The sequence below is a fragment of the Aplidium turbinatum genome, chromosome 10, assembly GCF_918807975.1.
Source record: "Aplidium turbinatum chromosome 10, kaAplTurb1.1, whole genome shotgun sequence".
NCBI classification, from domain to species: domain Eukaryota; kingdom Metazoa; phylum Chordata; class Ascidiacea; order Aplousobranchia; family Polyclinidae; genus Aplidium; species Aplidium turbinatum.
Genome location: NC_137481.1, coordinates 20,152,421 through 20,171,164, shown reverse-complemented (window position 1 = coordinate 20,171,164; position 18,744 = coordinate 20,152,421). Strand labels below are relative to the sequence as shown.

Here is an 18,744-nt window from a genome sequence, read left to right as displayed (position 1 = left end):
TTTCTGGGGAAGGCTCCCCAGACCCCCTGCTGGAAGTGTTGCCTTTGGCAACACGCCTTTGGGCTTCGCCCGAAGGTTACGCCCTTCGTGCCTACTACCTTGCTGCAGAATATTTCCAAGTTGCTTTCCCAACGGCTTAAGCCACCGAACGTCACTGTTGTACATCTTGTTGATATGCAGCTTGTGTTAGTTCTACATAGTGTTGTTGAAATGTTTTAGTGAAGAACCTCTATGTATCCATTGAATTTCGTGACAGCACTCTCAAAATCTATCGCAAATGCTAACTTCCAAAAAAAGTTGTTTTGCTCATATGCTTGTCGGCTACCACTGAGAGAGGCTTTCCGTGGGCCACATTTTTTTGGATAGTTTGTCGCTTGAGGCTACGCGTAAAGTTTTCGCAGTTCTTTAGCGTATAGCGTCAACGCATACTTTTTAATGTCTTTTTTTTGCTGCAACACGCCAATACCTTCCAGCGCTGCAGTTGAAAGAATGTTTTCAATGGGCAAAGACATATTGAAACCAAAATGTCAGATGAACACTTTCAGATGCTTGTGTTTCTTTGTGGAAATTCAAAATAAAACTTGTTTGTTTCGAGTGGTTTTATACCTTGTGAATGTTTGGCACCTAGCAAACAAAATTAGTTTACACTAGTCTAGTGTATGCACTGACGCTGACGCCGTCAACTTTTTTACAAGTTACGTTGACGCATACGGCGTATGGTTTTTCAAACGTTTGCGTTTACGCTGACGGCGTCAATGTTTTTTGTATGCGCGTACATCACTGGTTATAAAATCCAATGCAACAAATAAAAATAATGAAAAAAAGTTGTTTACTGGTGTTTTCTATGCAATTCTGCTTAATAATTTAAACATTTGACAAAGGAAGTGGCAACTCTACTTTCTCTGTGGAACATGTCAGATTTCAGAATCAGATCGATGTTAATGTTGGTGGGAAACTTCAAACTTTTGTTTTGGTTGATATTTGACTAAAAAAAAAGTTGAGCGCTAGGTTTGTCTGACAAAAAGTTCAGTCAACTGTGTAGGCTATCTCTCTGGTCTGTTGTATTACAAGTTATGGAGACCAATTTTCGTTTGGACTTCTTTTCTTCGCCAATCCAAGAGTAGAAGGGTTCTGCCTTTTAACATCCTTAAAGCAGTGGTAGCAACTTGGGTTATATATTTGGGCATGTGTCAAGCAACCATTATATTGATTTGTTACACCAGCTCAGTGGCCGAGTGGTTTCGCCTTCGGCTCTGGTGCTGGTAGATCTGAGATCGATTCCAGGTCAGGTCAAACCGAAGACTTTAAAAACGGTACCGATTGTGTTCTATCCTGCATAACGCAGTGAGAATGAGTCGGGTAATAATGTGATAACATCGTAAACCTGATACAAATTAAAAATGAGCCCTGTCGCTAAAAGACCTTAGCTGTTGTAGAGCGACAATAAATAAAACCATAACATTATTATTATGGCAGTGGCTATTTGACCGGCGCCGGTCTTTGAATCTGAAACACTATTTGACCGGTCATGACGTCACTCTATAGGCACTTCTTTCTTTTTCTCTTTCAAAGCAAAAGACGAGAAGAGTGCGTATATAACTTGTAAACTTGACGATTATCTTCAACTGATTAGATGGCGCGTGGGTTACGTCTCTGGTTGGTGTTTCAGAGGGAATGAGTTCGATACTTCGCGGAAGCGTTTTTTTTTAATTTTTAACTAAATTTTGACCCGAAGTGACTCAATCGTTAGGCTGCTGCATTTTTGTAGTCAATTTTTATTTTCGGAAGCCTACAGCCCAATTTTTTATGTCTTTTGAGAATTTCTCTGGATAATTTTCCGTTCGTCATAAGAGGATGTGACCGTGTTTGCCGAACGACGCAAAAATGTAATGCGTCGTTCGGAAAAACGATGTTTTCCGAACACGATGTTTTCCGTGATCGGAAAACACGGTCACATCCTCTTATGACGATCGGAAAATTATCCAGAGAAATTCTCAAATTCAAGAAAATTAAAAAACTCTGACTTTATTACTCATAGTTGAAAAGACATAAAAAATTGGGCTGTAGGCTTCCGAAAATAAAAATTGACCACAAAAATGCAGCAGCCTAACGATTGAGTCACTTCGGGTCAAAATTTAGTTAAAAATTAAAAAAAGACGCTTCCGCGAAGTATCGAACTCATTCCCTCTGAAACACCAACCAGAGACGTAACCCACGCGCCATCCAATCAGTTGAAGATAATCGTCAAGTTTACAAGTTATATACGCACTCTTCTCGTCTTTTGCTTTGAAAGAGAAAAAGAAAGAAGTGCCTATAGAGTGACGTCATGACCGGTCAAATAGTGTTTCAGATTCAAAGACCGGCGCCGGTCAAATAGCCACTGCCTATTATTATTGATTTGTTATGCAGTTGGTACAGACCATGCACTCTGTTTGGCATATGATAAATGGTATAGTCTGTGGTTTATTCTTCTTTGCCGCACTATATTATAGATTATGGATGGTGCCACCCTTCGTTTGTGCATATTAAAGCAGAGTAATCTGATGCCGATTTGCAAGAGGTTAAACCTAAACTAGACCTTTCTTGGCAGAAGCATTCCGGCAGATTAGGATGGATGCAACCTAGTTCATACTCTGAACAGTTCGTACCCTGAAAAGATCGAGAGAAAAAAAAAAGCGGAAGTTGCTGATTGCAGTTTTCGCAAACATTTTGAAATTTTCCCCCTGAAAAGATCGAGAGAAAGATAGCATAAAGTCGAAGTCGCTGATTGCAGTTTCCGTTAACCCTCACTGATCGCAGTTTCCGCAAACATTTTTCTGCACTTTCCGCCCGGCTTTCCGCTAACCCTAACTAACCATAGACTAATCTATGCTCTAGCCCTAACCCTCGCTGATCGCAGTTTTCGCAAACATTTTTCCGTAGTTTCCGCTAACCCTTACCCTAACCTTTTTAGAGTAATCTATGCTCTAACCCAGTAGTTCTCAAACTGTGCGTCGCGACGCCCTGGTGCGTCGTTGCAATTTTCCAAGGGCGTCGCAGAAGAGTTTCGTTTCGTAGCTGAATTCAGTTTATCTTATAAAGATGAGGTTAATCCTTTGATTAGCAGTTTCAGTTGTCATCAAAGTTGTTAATTTCATTAAAACACGCCCACTGAAGTCAAGAGTTTTCAAAAAACTTTGTGGAGAAATGAATGCAGCGCATCGGAGTTTGCTCTTTTAATTTTCATCCAGGTGGCTTTCGCTTAGAAAATTCTTTGAACGCCTATACGAATTGGTGGATAAACTTCAGGCTTTTTTGCAGCAAGAAAATAATCCACTTGCAGATTGTTTAGCTCAGAACAATTTTTTATTGAAATTGGCTTACTTTACTTGTGTGATATCTTCGCCAAACTGAACATTTCTATGCAAGGGCCGAATAAAAATGACATTTCAGATAAAATTGCAGCATTCGTTAAAAAGCTGCTATTGTGGAAGGAAGATATAGCAAACCTGTATGGAAGCTCTCGATACTTCACTTTCTTGTCCAATTTGCTTGAAAAGAAAAGTATGACGCTGCCTTCAAATTTGTGAAGCATATTTGGGCAACATTTGTCCAAGCTCGAGTCAAAATTTGCAAAATACTTTCCGAAAAATTTATCAAACTACGAATGGATTTGTGATCCTTTCGTCCAACCTACTCCACTGTCTTTTACTGCACAAGAAAAAGAAGCCTACATTGACCTTTCTTGTGACAATTCCCTGAAAAGGATGTTTAATTCAGGAAATCCGGCAAATTTCTGGATTTCAATGAATGGCGATTATCCAGCTTTGGTGAAAAAAGCACTACGAATTATTATCCCATATGTCACGTCATATTTATGTGAAGCAGGATTTTCTGCCTTGGCGGTGATAAAAAGCAAATTTCGATCACCAATAAACACTGAAAGAAAAATGCGGATGGCAATTTCAAAAATTCTCCCAAGATTTAATTAACTTTGTAAAAACAAACAAGCCCACACGTCACATTAAATAATATGCATCGCTTTTTGTTGTTGTATCACCAAACAAAACTTTAATAATAAGTTTCCTCATTAACTTTTATTTGCTGGTGCGTCGCAAGTCCAGAAAACTTTTCCAGAGGCGTCGCAACAAAAAAAAGTTTGAGAACCACTGCTCTAACCCTAACCCTCGCTGATCGCAGTTTCCACAAACATTTTTCCGCAGTTTCCGCTAACCCTTACCCTAACCATAGAGTAATCTATGCTCTAACCCTCGCTGATCGCAGTTTCCGCAAACATTTTCCTGCAGTTTCCGCTTACCCTAACTCTAACCATCGAGTAATCTATGCTCTCTAACTCTCGCTGATCGCAGTTTTTGCAAATATTTTTCCGCAGTTTCCGCTAACCGCAGTTTTCGCCAGGGTTGAGAAAAACCCGGATTTTTTTAAAAAAGCCCAACCCGCCCGGGTTTTTTTAAAAAAACCCGTTTTTTTTGGGTTTTATTGTTTTTTTTTAAAAAAGATGCAAAAAAAGGTAGATGCATGCTTATTTCACCTCAAAACTACTTTTTACGAGTGAAGTGCCTTTCACTCACAGTAGCCTACATGCTTGCATAACTCAATAAAATAATGCACTAGGGCTGTTGTTGCTTGAATGTTGCATCATCCATTAGTTTCAAGATCAAGTTGGATGTTGCATCATCCACTGATTTCTATACCAAGTTGATGCTACTGTGGTAGAAATCACATTGTTGCATCATTTGTTTAGATTTGAAGGCAAGGAGCATTTATGCCATCATGTTTAAATATTTTTTATCATTTATATATATATTATATATAGTAATGGATGAGCAATTGAGCGATTGCGTGGCCAATTAGGCAAATGCTCTGAAACAGCCATGCGTTAGAATCCAGAATCTGTATTATAATTGGTAAATAGCCTCCCATTTCACATCATATATACAGACTACAGTAGAGTAGTACTTTCACCAATTTAACTATAAGGCCTTCTTGCATAAATGAGTTTTAGTGTAGTTGTAGTATAGGCTACACAAAGTGACATTACTTGATTTTTGTGTACTGTGCAACATCCACTGCGTTTTCAATTTATTCTTGGAAATTACTTCACTATCACATCCTTAAGTCCTAATTTAAAGTTTGTTGTAAGTGCCTTGTAGTGTTTTTGTAAATTTTTTTAATTTTCCAATAAAAACTGGACAAATATGATGCTCTGGGTTTTTTTGTGGGTTTTTTTGGGTTTTTTTAAGTGGGTTTTATTAAAAAAACCCACCTGGGTTTTTTTTGGTCGGGTAAAATACCGACAACCCTGGTTTTCGCTAACCCTAACCCTCAAGTTGTTTGCGGAAACTCCGATCTGCGACTTCGGCTTTGTACTATTAAACTGCGATCAGCGACTTCGGCTTTTTTAGTTTTTTTCACGGTCTTTTCAGGGTACGAACTGAGGGTACGAACTGAGGGTACGAACTAGGTTGCACTTATTAGGATCCACTGTTGGGCATAAACCTTTGGAGTCTTGTGCAGTTTTTTCTGTCTAAGCTCCATTGGTGGTCCGTTCAGGTAGTTGCACTAATGAATGATTTCGGGTGACAAAGTGTTCAGGGGACGAAATATGTTGAGTCCTTATTAAGGATTAGATTTAGAAATAGAAACATTTATAACCCTAAGCTAACTCGAGTGTAGATGAAATTAGGTTTTACCGGGGTTAGAAATAGAAGGTTAGAAATAGAAAATTTCTAACCTAACCCTCAATAAGGATTCAACCTATTTCGTTCCCTGAAAAGATTGAGAGAAAATTTGAAATGTTTGCGGCAGCTCCCATCAGCGACTTCGGCTCTGTTACATTTTTCTCTTGATCTTTTTAGGGGACGAAATTGGGGGACAAAGTGTTCAGGGGACAAAATAGGTTTTACCCCATGAGAAATACCATTATTAAAGACAGGCAAGACACAACAATAACACAGGGTTGAGCATTACGACAGTATATATATTACATATTTACAAATATTTCAACATTCAAACTTCTCTACTGACTCATTTAAAATTTTACGCAAAGGCAAATCCCAATTTGACACAAAAATTCAAGAAGCGCTGTTAATCAAACGCTACAACCCAAATTTAAACAAACAATTATTTGCGGGAGGCGCCTCCATTCTTCTCAACATTTACTAGCCTAGTGTATCACGTACCCCGTGGTGCAAATTCATTTGTAACCTAGTCTCGCAGTTGCCTTTTCTTAATGTAATTTGCTTTTCGTCTGTCTGTATGTTTTCCACTCTATTGTTTTTAATCGTTGCGTGTTTCTTGATGCTTTTAGTTAGTTGTTTAGTTAGTTAGTTACGGTAGTTACTGTCAAGAAGTGAAATTTATTGTAGTTTATAAATATTTGCAGATTCCTGATGAGGGCTTAAGTTAAGCCAAAAACGTTTGAATGTTGAACTATTTGTAAATATGTAATATACTGTTGTAATGCTCAACCCTGTGTTATTGTTGTGTCTTGCCTGTCTTTGGTATAAAAAAGCAAACTCTCTCCCGAAACTATATTACCATTATTAAGGTGTCAAAATCTGCTTAGTTTGTCGCTTTCGTTGGTAAAGATAAAATGTCTGTTGTAAATAAGCTGATTATGTAGATTACTGTATGTGTTTATGTGAGGGAAAGTGAAGCAGTTTGCAGCTGGGTTTTTTTTTTCGCTGAGACTTTACGGTCATTTGTCCAAAATGACTTGAAAAAATTCAGTCATTTTTTACTTATTTTGGTCATTTTTTCTTATGAAAATATTTCCTATCAAGTAGCCGATACAAACCAAAATTTGCACTTCCTGACTAGACTATGAGGACATTTTGACCGAATTGACTATATTTTTTTCGGACATTTTGATCGAACTGACTATATTTTTTTCGGACATTTTGCTAAAAAATCGGTCAATGACCGATAAATGACCGAAAAAAACCCCTAGGTTTGCAGGTGAAGTCTTGTTGACATATGGCACGTTGTGAGGTGAGGTCAAAGATCAGAGCATCAGCCTTTCTTTTGGCCTCAAAGCAGTCTTCGATGTCTTGGTTCCTAAGAGTGACTTGATCTACTGTAAATCTTCCACGCCAAAAATCAGCTTGCTTCTGGGGCAAGAGTGGATTTGCCATTGGTTCAACTCGAGTGTAGATGAAGCGTGCAAAGGGATGCAGAGGACAAATATTGTTGATAGCTCTTTAGGTCCTCTTGTGGCCTATAAAACTTAGGGATTGCAGATACTTTAGCTTGTCTCCAGATTTTGTGAATTTTGATCAATCATTCAATTTTTAGAGAGTGATTTACTTTATGAAGCTTTGACAACAACATTTAACTGATTTCTCTTGTAGGCTGGAACCTCATCAAATTATATAAGGCAACAATTCGTTATGCCAGTTAGGTTATAATTAAATATAGTTTGATATCTGTTAGAATATCATGACATTTTCAGTCATGTGCACAAGAAGCCTTCGTTCTCTTGGATGTATGACTCGTATTTCTAGTTTTAAATCGCTAGCAGCTAGGACACTTTCAACAAGAGGGTTTTTGGCTTCCAATCGCTCACTTCAAGATGATTCGAACATTGTTGCATTGGCTCAAAAAGTGACGTCATTAATAGATACGAGCCGCAAGAAAAGTAAACTTTTAGCAAAGTTGAATTTGACTGAACATGTTGTAAAAGCTTTTGAGACAATCTCTAATGATCATGTTGATTCTTTGTTATATGATGAAGCCTTATCCAATTTGAAAAAGTTTTTCAATGATGAAAACCTTGGAATATTAGAGGAGGTTTGTTAGAACCAGTTTGTGCTTTTTTTTTAATAATAGGCCTTCCATTATTTTTGATGTTGTATGGTAATCTGGTTTAGGTTTTAAAATACAAATCTGTTGTTGAGTTTTATTTTCTCTATAACTAAAAGCAAATAATTGAAACAGTCTGAAAGTGTTACACAATTGTTTGTTTGACATGTTTGATAAAACTTAGTAACTTAAAACTTACCATATTCCACACAAATCTGTTATATATATACCACTTTTTGTTTGATGGTTCAAAATTACAGTAGACCTCAGTATATATGATTGTGCCTGCATGAGAAGCAAGTATTTCATTTGGTTGTGATTCTTGATTACACAAAGTCAATTAGGCCATAAAAGTTTTTCTGCAAAAACAAGAACATCATGGTGTACGATTTCTGCATTAGATTCAAAATATTTATCAATGCTTAAAAATTTCTGTCTAATGTCCGCAAATTTATCTTGGCAAGTCACTTAATAGCATGCAAAATGGGCATAGAAATTAATTTCTTCCTTTTTCATGTACTTATTTCAAACATTTAACCACCGAACAAGAGCCTGGGCCCTGGATACAACAGAAAATTGTTTGCATAGGCTAAACATAAAAATATGGTTTATTTCAGGCGATGTCTGGAACAGTTGATGACGACTCCTTAATGACAACAATGATGAAGTGTTGTGGTTGTGGTGCAAGACTTCAATGTTCGAACAGAGAGCAGCCGGGTTTCATATCGAAAGAACAACTTAAACTTCCAAAGAACATTTTGCAACACACCAAGTATATATATAACGATACATATAAGAAGTTATAACAGCCATCTATCTTTAACAGCTGTGGATAAAGTTTTTTTTTTGCTTTAAGTTTTCAATGGAATAAATTCAAATGGCATCAGCTGGGTTTTTAAATTCTAATTTATACATACATTACAATACTGCTGTTGCTTGGTAGGCCAAACAAAATGTCACATTTTTTACTGTAAATATTGTGCATGAAGAAGCATTTAAAACAATTCATTCAAAATATTTTTCTTTTCAATTTCAAAATGAAAATCTGACACTTTCAAAGTTTCATGTTTGTGCATTACCCACAATGCAACAATAATAACCACTTAATAATAAATAACAATACAGTAATGAGAATTTGTATTTTCATGTTTGTATGTATTTTCAAAGTATTTTGATTGCTATGTTTTTGGTGGCACATTGAAACCTTGTTCTGAATCAAAACATGTACGGTATTCTTAAATACGTTTTACATCATTTTAACAAAGTTTTTGTAGAATACAAAAACTGCATTATATCATTTTTTTTTCAATTGATATTTTTCAGGTGCAAAAGATGCAGTGTAATTCACGCTTATGACGTTGCATTGACAACAACTGTGAAACCGCATACTTTTAAAAAAGTTGTCGCAAAATCTATTAAATTAAATAAAAAATCTTCAGTGCTGCTTATGATCGACCTTACTGATTATTCAGAAAAAGTGTCCTTTGAGCTATTCAAAGGCATCATGCATGAAAAAACAGACATCATATTGATTGGAAACAAGTTCGACCTTATACCACCAGTAAGCAATATGTACAAAGTTGTATAAACTGTGAAAAGTTAAAAAAATAACGATTAGGCTAGGTAATATAGAAGGTTATGTTTTGATTCAAGCTTTGCTATTAATAGAGTAACATTAGTTTGAACCCATTTTATGATTTTATTTCTTCGCTTCAAAAACATATCAAACCATTGCTGCGCATCGCATACTAGCAAGAAAAATACATGATAAATTAAACGATTCATGTTCCTTTTTTGTTTATGGTATTGGTGTGTTCATGATCTCAATTTTTAAACTGATTGCTTGTTACCAAATGTTACTAGACCAGTCATTGTACACTTTTATGCTATGACAATGTATGGTTAACAAAGTAAGAAAAAAATATAAGCTGTGACTTTCTTAATCGTGTTCATTTCTGTTATTTGTTTTCCAATTTAGGATGACGTTGGCTATGAGGAACGAATTAAGAAAGTTTTAAAGCAGTCGTGCTTTAGTTTGAAAAGGGAAATAAGAGGTGTCCATCTTGTTAGCGCGAAAACCGGTGAGCTTGGCATGATGCAAAGCTGAACATTATAGTTTTATGGAAAGATAATTATGTTCAAAATTTGAGTGCAATTGTTATAACATCACTAACATTGTTTAATGTTTACTATGAACAACAAACTGACCCTGCTGTCTATAAACTTTCGTTTTGGCTTCTCGATGTCAAGAGAAGTGTAGATTATAAATTTTACTAGGATCCATGTACTTCAGGATGCTACCAAATGAATGAAATCAGTGATCAATAAATATCGTAAAATATAGTAATAAAATCAGTGATAAATATAACATTAAATAATAATAATCAGTAATAAAAATAGTATTGTAATCATAAATAATAAAATCGGTTATAATATTGATTTTATACATTTTTTGTGTTTTGCAACTACAGGTTATGGAATAGAAGATTTAGTTTCATCTGTTCAAAAAATTTGGGAATCAAAACGCGATATTTATTTGGTTGGTGCTGCGAATGCTGGGAAGTCGACATTATTTAATTCACTGATAGATTCAGACCTTTGTTCCACATGGGCGGCTGAACTACATCAAGTATGGGTGTTAATTTAATTGTGTTTGGACGATAGTAGCAAGCAAAAAGAGATACATGCTTTTGTATGTTATTGTTGGTGCGGCAACTGCGGCATTTGGTTTGCATACGAAATGCGGTGACACCGCCAATTATGTAAACTTATAAATGGGATTGCGTGGAACTGTTGCTTTTGAAATGGTGCATTTTAATATCATGGCTGTGAAAGTGGGATTACTGTAGTTGGAGTAACACTGCTTTGTTTTTCAAAACTTTCATATCCGGCATCTTTTGTGACAAATTTTTAGTTTGAGCCGCGTGTAAACAAGATGATATGCTAATTGCTAACTATGAACGTCTGCCGACGTTGAATCAATGTATAGGATGACTGGTTTGCTGTCTGGGTACTTCCACCGTTACAGTTAAAGGTTTTATATAAGCCCTTTCTATTCCACCAGAAAGCGACCGTTTCGAAATGGCCCGGCACAACCCTGCACACCCTCAAGTTTCCGCTTGAACATATCAGCCCAGCAAGGCAAGGGTCGAGGTGATTCTTGTTTCCACAATCCACATTTTTGTGACTTTAGTGATTCATCAAAATTTCTGTAAACTTTAAGCCTAAGTGTCGTCGTCGGTCATAAAAGACTATCCTGGCCTTATCTTTGGCTCTACAGTCTACAACGGCTTGTGCAGTTTGTGTTTAATTAGAAGAAAAACGATATTTCTCACAAATCAGTCAACTTTCACGAAGAGGACAACATAATATGTTGTCCGTTATATTATAACGGTTGTTGCATTTGATATCAATCAGCTTCACAAAACCTCAAGCTTTACCACAGCTTCTATTTTCAGATCCTGTCGGTTGTTTAATGAGAGAACTGCACCACGGAATGACATTGTGGTTGTAAAATCTGATGGATACGTCTCTGGTATGTTCACAGACTCCAGCAAAATATACATTCTAAATCAACCCTGTACCCCGAGCGCAATAAAACCTATTTCACTGCCAAGATCTTTGATCAAGATATTTTGATCAAGATCTCATCTTCACTGACGAATCTGAATAAAATTTACCCGCAATGATATTCCATCTTGGTGTTTGTCGCTTTAATCTAAATTTGTGTCAAACCGCTGACTAAACATAGTTTCTGTCGCAACATACAACACAAGCTTAATTTGGCCAGAAGACCTGCTCCTCAATGCCAGTTGATTGTTATTAACCATGAGTTACTGACTGTATTTTGAATCTAACTGCCATGGCCTTGAAAAAAATTCCTAAGAAACGCTCTTATGGTTGAATGGAAGAGAGAAGGAGAGAGAAATAACACTATTTGCCAATAGGATTCTATAACTGTACACAATAAGCTCAAATCACAATAACATACAATTCACAAACATAGAGAAACGTATAAGTGCGCTCAGTGTTGAACAATCAGCTGGGTAGTTTGTTACAGAGCGTTAGCACAGATAGGGTCAGTTTTATCTCAAATCCCAATATCAAGTCTTTTGAACCATTAATGCAGTATCTTCGTCGTGGGTTAACTGAAAACCATTACTATCGTTTACCGGCAGGTCACGTGAACAGGAGTTTTGTCTTCGGGATGTCTGAACTGCGTGAGGGCTCCCACTACCGGAGCCCTTTCGAGGTCGACTTTGTCATTCCCGATATCCAGTCAACCAGTGACTCGTGGTTTTACGACACTCCTGGAATAACAAACCAGAACAGCGTAAGCATCAATCTCTGCATCTCCACCAGCGCCCACACATTGTGCATATAGTACGTCATCCCGCAGTGCGATTTCTGTGAAAACGTCACTTCATAGTTTCTCGTTATTTTCTGCCACTTTAAGGCAACCTACCATAAAGCCGTGAAAATTTTCAAACTCTTCGTGTGGTTAGAACAATGATGCATTTGACTAACCTGGGTTCGATAACCTGTCTGGTCATGCCAAAGATCTTTTAAAATGGCACTGACTTTCGTGTTTAGCATTGAGGGAATAGATTTAGAGTAATACGTATAATGTGCTACGAGTCATACGTTTTAAAAACTGTTTTTGCATTGAAAGTGCTGAAAACTAACGCATGTACCCTATAACACAACGCTGCTTTGGTTTGTGCAGATGCTACCGGCTTTAAACAAGAAAGAGCTATCCGACGTGATGCCAACCCAAGCCTACAGACCAAGAATATTTTCTTTGAACCCGAACGACTGTTTGACGTTGGGAGGAATCGGAAGAATCGAATATTTAGAGGCAAGTTTTCATGATCTAGTACACGAAATCTATCGACTGTTTTTGGCCTTCATCAAACCCGAGTCCGCTCCGATAGCTTAGTTAGTCAAGCGCCGATTTTAGAAACAAAGAAACGGCAAGATCCAACGGTATTGGTTCGACTCTCGAGGTGTGCGCTTGAGAAACGCATTTTAAGGACAGTTCACTATTCAGCGGCATCTAGTCGATGAAATATGTTACAGACAACAAGCAGAAACTTTACTCTGACCATCTCGGTAACCAGGCCTGCGTCAGTGGTTCTAAGAGGAAGTGCCAAGATTAAGCCCTCAAAGAAGCTTTATCAGCCCAAGGATAGATATTAAAGATTCTCTTCAGTTGTGCTTGATTTGCATTAATACAAATCTCCACGCTTGCATTGCCTGTTGGTTTTACATGTTTACGGATCGCAAAGCAAACTCTCCGCCACTTTTCATCTATTTTTTCAGGGTTTCGGCGAAATCTTTCTGTACGTTTTCTCTTCGCATGTTCTTCCTGTTGTCATAGCAACCATAGAAGAAACCAACAAGTATTTCCCAAGTTGGATCGACTCTGGAAAGCTGCAGGTGATGCGACATTCAACGAAATGTTTCTACTTTTAATCTTATCCTCCTCAATTGACGCCTTAATTTATGTAAAGGTAGCTGTAAATATTATCAGAACGCAAGTCATTTTATTTATAAATATTATTTATTTCTTTGTAACAAGTTAATGCTACGCTTCCCACAATTTCTTTATCCATTTGGGAATAATAATTTTCTCTGACGGACCGAGTGTTGTGTGCAACCTCTGTCCAGTGCTTCCCCATAGAAAAGTTTTATTTTCCAATTGTCGTGACATTTAACGTTTCCTTTCCTGCATCGCGCCATGCAAAATTACCAATTAATCCGCATCTTTTGCTGAGGAATATGCTTGCCAAGCCCAAGTTTAAATAATGAATCGATTGACACCAAGACTCACCGGTGTGAGGTGATTTTTGAACCCTCTGTTACTGACTGACTTCATACAAGCTTGTGTGAGATCATAGACAGCAAAATCCGACATCTTTACAGTGAAAATGACGGATTTTGCTGTCTGGGATAGGGCTCATTCTTACTTACTTACTCAAAATCAAACTTACTCAAAATCAAATTCCATTGAGGAGATGACAATGTTTTCAGTCTCATGCTATTGGCAAAACTTCTAAGGACACGACTTTAAGCGATGGATTTCTCGTAAGCATCATTAGTTCTCACAGTTGTTAAAGAACTTCGGAGGTTAAACTGCTGATTTTTCAGGTTCCAGAAAGCATACAGCGACACAAAGAATTGGGTTCTTACCATCACATTGACATACCTTTGAAGTCACAAGAAGAGTTCAGCGCTGTTTCTGACGTTGTTTTTGCGTCAGCAGGTAAATGATGTTGGCAAATTCATAGTTATGTCAATCGTCATGAACTAATTTCTAACACAAATCAGTCACTGGAATTCTTCGACACACTTTGCAAGCTTTGAAAGTCCATATGTACTTTGGAAAGTTTATTTGTGCGGTACGCCATGAGTACGCTAGGCGTAAGTAAATAATATCAAACGATAGCTCGCAATAAAGACATCTTCGATCCAATCTGGTAATTGCTCACTGGATCTTAAATCGAATATATGATACAGGTTGGATATCTGTTATTATGAAAGACTGTTGGTCCAATGGAAGTATCCGAGCGAGTTGTTTGAGTGTTCCTCCCTATGAAAGAGAGCCATTGCTTCCTCACATCAACAGATTGAAGGGCAAGCGGCATGGCAAATCACCGGAATATCTTTTACGTAAAGACTTTGACAAGATATTTACCATCGGAAAGAAGATGTTCAAGCTGCCTAAACGCAGTCGATCTCGTAAACATTCTGTTTCCAAAGCTACTGACGTCAGTGACACTGTTGACGGAGAGTTTCACGAATTAATATCCAACAGCTAAATAGAATTGTGAAGTTCAACATCTTTACTTTTATTGGAAATTTTGTTCATAATATAGTTTTAACGGCGTAAATTTGATGCAATGCATTTTATAAATATTCATAATGACTCTGAAATAGCTGAGGAAGTTTGACTTGTATCACAACTGGCCCTGTAGCCAAGCGCTCATTTTACATTGGCTCAGTAGAATTCGCCTATAACGGCACTTCAAGGGGATTTGCAAAAACTGACGTTATAGCCGAATTGACGTTATAGACGAACTATCGCAAACTATTCCAAAACTGTCTTTTGATTAAAGAAAGAGGTGTATAATCCAGTCAGGTTAACTGTGTACAACCAAACTGACAAAAGTCATGCAGAAAATACAGTAAACAAAGAAATTGTTTAAAAAACAATAACCTACAGCAAAAAGTACAGGAAATTTGCGCAATACAGCTCGTTACATACAGTAGTAGAGAAGTTCATTGTTTATTAGCAAAAAAGGCATTGATCTTCAGCTGTTTCGGTTTTGACACGGATTTGACACAGCTGTAGAGCTGCTTTTTAGACGTGATAGTTTTTCACGCGGGAAAAAAGTTAATTCAGTTAATTAGTTTATACAGTACTGCACGTACAACTGTTGCTTTGAGTTGTTTAAAGGTCAGCTGTAGAGCTGCTTTTCACACGTGATAGTTTTTTACGTAGGAAAAAAGTTAATTCAGTTAAAGTCGCCGCTGCGAACGACGTAGCAAAATAAAGGGAAGACATTTTGCAAGCAGCAGCGCTAACTGGATTAAAAGACTGACCGTTCGTGGTGAAGGTGATGGCTTAAAGTGACGTTATAAACGAACAAAAGACGTCTGGGGACCAATCATAGCCGTACGAGCCAGGGGGGGCAGCCGCCCCCCCTGTTGTTTCAAAACGTCGCGAATTCGGGCAAAATCTTGCAATTATTCGGGCAAAAATTGCTATATGAAAAGCTACAAAATCGCATGAATTAAGAAAAACTATAAATTAATGTCTTTTATCTATCAAACTAAGTACAGCTTCTTATTTGCATAAGAAATGTGCCGCAAAATTTTCATTTGGCACACCCGTATTGATGTATTGTACATATAATTGCATGGTGATCAAACTGTAGTACGGTACGAAATGCATTTAACCAACTGCATCATGCCAATTTGGGCAGCCACCAAAATATGTCTCTAATACTTTTGTGAAACTGCCCAAATCAAAACGCAAAATTTGCTATAATAGTATTAATTTTCACAAATGCATCGTGTTGATTTGGGCAGCTGAAAACATGAAATTATCTGATGAAACTGATTATAGTCTGTTTATGCAACTGCCCAAATTAGCATGAGGCAGTTTCCCCAAAATGAACAAATTCATTAATTTTCCCCATTTTATAACTGTAGGTATTGTTTAGATTTGGGCAACAAAAAATATGAAATTATCTGATCATAGTCTATTTATAAAACTGCCCAAATTGGCATGATGCAGTTGCCTCGGCATCAAAATTTACAAAGTCTTTAATTTTTTTTCATAATATCCATAAATGCATCATCTTGATTTGGGCAACTACAAAATATGAATTTATATAAATCTGGTGAATACTTTTATAAAACAATTCGGGTGGAGAGGTTACAGTACTTTTTCAACCATAAACGGACATAGCTAAGCAACACCAGAACATTTAACAAAAAAATGTTATACCTGTTAAATGTAATGTTAATGTTGTGGTGTTGCTTAGCTTTGTTTGGTTACTTTTATAAAACTACCCAAATTAAAATGATGCAGTTGCGCCCCAAAATAACAAAAAATATTTAGTTTATTATGCAACTGTGTCATGTTAATTTCACCAACATTTAAAATGCTACTGCTGAAATATATAATCTCAAACCAATCATAATATATTCATTTATTTCAAAGCTTTCGAAACTCAAAACCTGCCATGCAAGCTTGCAAAATATTTGCTTTGTAAGATCTTGTGTGAAACATGGCAGCTCCACTTTTTTTCATTAACACCTTGACTTCTGTTCTGTGGAGACAGATCCAGTTGTTTGCATTAACTTGACCTGCTTTTTCTGGTTGCAAAAAAATGTTGGCAAGCTGCATGCATAGAAAGTGTTTCTTGTGATATGTAGAAAGCATATTTTTATAGTCTTTAGCTCAAACATTCAACAGTTACTGCTGCACGATGGCATGCATTGGTTATGTGTACCATACTATAGTTTACTGCAGATGTATAGCCCTTGGTTCTGATGTCAGCAGTTATGTTATATCAGCAGTTATCAAGCGCTTGCAATACTGCAGAAATTTGACTATGACAGCAACATACATAAAACATTATACATGGATGTGTACTGTATGCCTATCTTAATTTTGATATTACCTCATTGGCATAGATGTTATACAATGGAGAATTAATTAAAGCTCTTGAATACTCAATGAGGTGTTTTAACACAGATAAGTTATTTTTAAGATAGGATAAACAATGGATTCTAGAAAAAGATCGTACAGATATAAGGTAGAATGTACAGTGTGCAAAAAAAGGATTTACTCGGATTACAAAAAAAAACACCTGAAGAGGATACACAGTGAGGATAGTAACGTTAAATTTATAAAAGTCAATGAAGATCCAAAGCAACGGCAGTTAACGTTCAGTATCGGTACAACAAGAGCTCAGAATGTTTCCAGCAGTGACACAAGCTTTAGAGCAGATGAAGAGTCAACAATTGCCGAGGTTGCTAATGAAGCAAACACTGATAAGGATGTGGAAAATACTGAGGCCACTCATGTATCAATTGTAAATTTGACATCTGCCAGAAATGTAGAAATAGTAGATCATGATTTGCACGAGAAAGAATTATCTGCCGAGATTATAAACAAAGAACCAATAGTTATGCATTTAAGCCAGGAAGAAGAAAGTAATAATTCTATTGAAAATTGTGTGTCAAATGATCAGGAAGAAATTACAACTATAACAAATGCTACAGTATCAGAAGGTCCTCACCAGCCGATTTTAAGTTTGTATGACAAAAAGCAATGCCAAGGGGAAACTGCAAAACGAGATTTTAATCCTGAACTGTTCAAAAAGTATCAGTGGACAAGTTTTAATGTTAAAGGGATAGAATGCTATCCATGTAAAAAAATTTCTGGAATTTTGTTTGTGTACAGTAACTGGAAAAAACCTGAAAAACTCGAAAAACATGGAGAAAGTCGCTCACATCAAATGGTAATGGCTAAATTATAACATCAGCAAATCACGGAATACTTCAGTCATGGTACAGCTTAGCAATGCACACATAGAAAAAGTCAAAAGAAATAGGGAATACCTACAAGTCATCATTGAAACTTTAATGTATACTGCACAGCAAAATATTAGTCAAAGGGGTGTTGAAGAAAGCAGAATCGACATTCAAAATCCTTCTGATGTAAATCGTGGAAAGTTTTTAGAGCTTCTACAATCTACATCTACGTTGTCATGACATCCCTTGGCTGGCTGACAGATTGTCAAAACAGCTTGAACATCATGTGCAATGGCTATCTCCACGTATTTAAAATGAAATTCTTCATATAGTAGCTACACTTGTCTCTAAGAAAATTGCCAGTAGCGTACAGAAAGCTGTAAACTATAGCATCATTGTTGATGAAACAGCAGATATTGGCAATAAAGAGCAAGTCTCCATTTGTTTACGGTATTTGCACAATGGTGATACAACTGAAAGTTTTATTGGATTTTACGAAGCAGCAACAACAGAAGGTGAAGTCATTTTTTAAATAATTCAGAAAGCTCTTGATGATCTTGGTCTTCCTATGCATGGCATTGTTGGCCAGTGCTTTGATGGAGCTGCCAACATGTCTGGGTCAAAGAAAGGTGTTGCTGCCAAAGTTAAAGAAGTAGCTCCCCGTGCGATATATGTTCATTGTTATGGTCATTTACTTAACTTGGCACTACAGGACACTCTGGAAAACATAAAAGTTTTGAGATATGCACTGGGGTTGGTGCAATCACTGCACAATTTCTTTCATACTCCAAAAACAGAACATGTTTTGAAGAATGTCAATGGCGAGGAGTTTCTGAAATTAAAATCACTCAGTGAAACTCGCTGGACATGTCGTTGGGAAGCTGTTAAGTG

General features: G+C 36.9%; 1 protein-coding gene across 1 annotated transcript; it reads left to right on the top strand.

Annotated features, from left to right (window-relative positions):
* The first annotated feature begins 7,381 nt into the window (after positions 1–7,381).
* On the top strand, positions 7,382–15,059 carry LOC145778817 (nitric oxide-associated protein 1-like). Its single transcript, XM_082590401.1, has 12 exons — positions 7,382–7,791; positions 8,421–8,575; positions 9,127–9,364; positions 9,782–9,884; positions 10,275–10,432; positions 10,868–10,956; positions 11,262–11,338; positions 11,982–12,136; positions 12,530–12,661; positions 13,126–13,242; positions 13,954–14,068; positions 14,323–15,059. Exons 1-12 carry the CDS (start codon positions 7,441–7,443, stop codon positions 14,622–14,624), a joined length of 1,992 nt encoding a protein of 663 aa, XP_082446527.1. The 5' UTR covers positions 7,382–7,440; the 3' UTR covers positions 14,625–15,059.
* Positions 15,060–18,744: the final 3,685 nt, after the last annotated feature.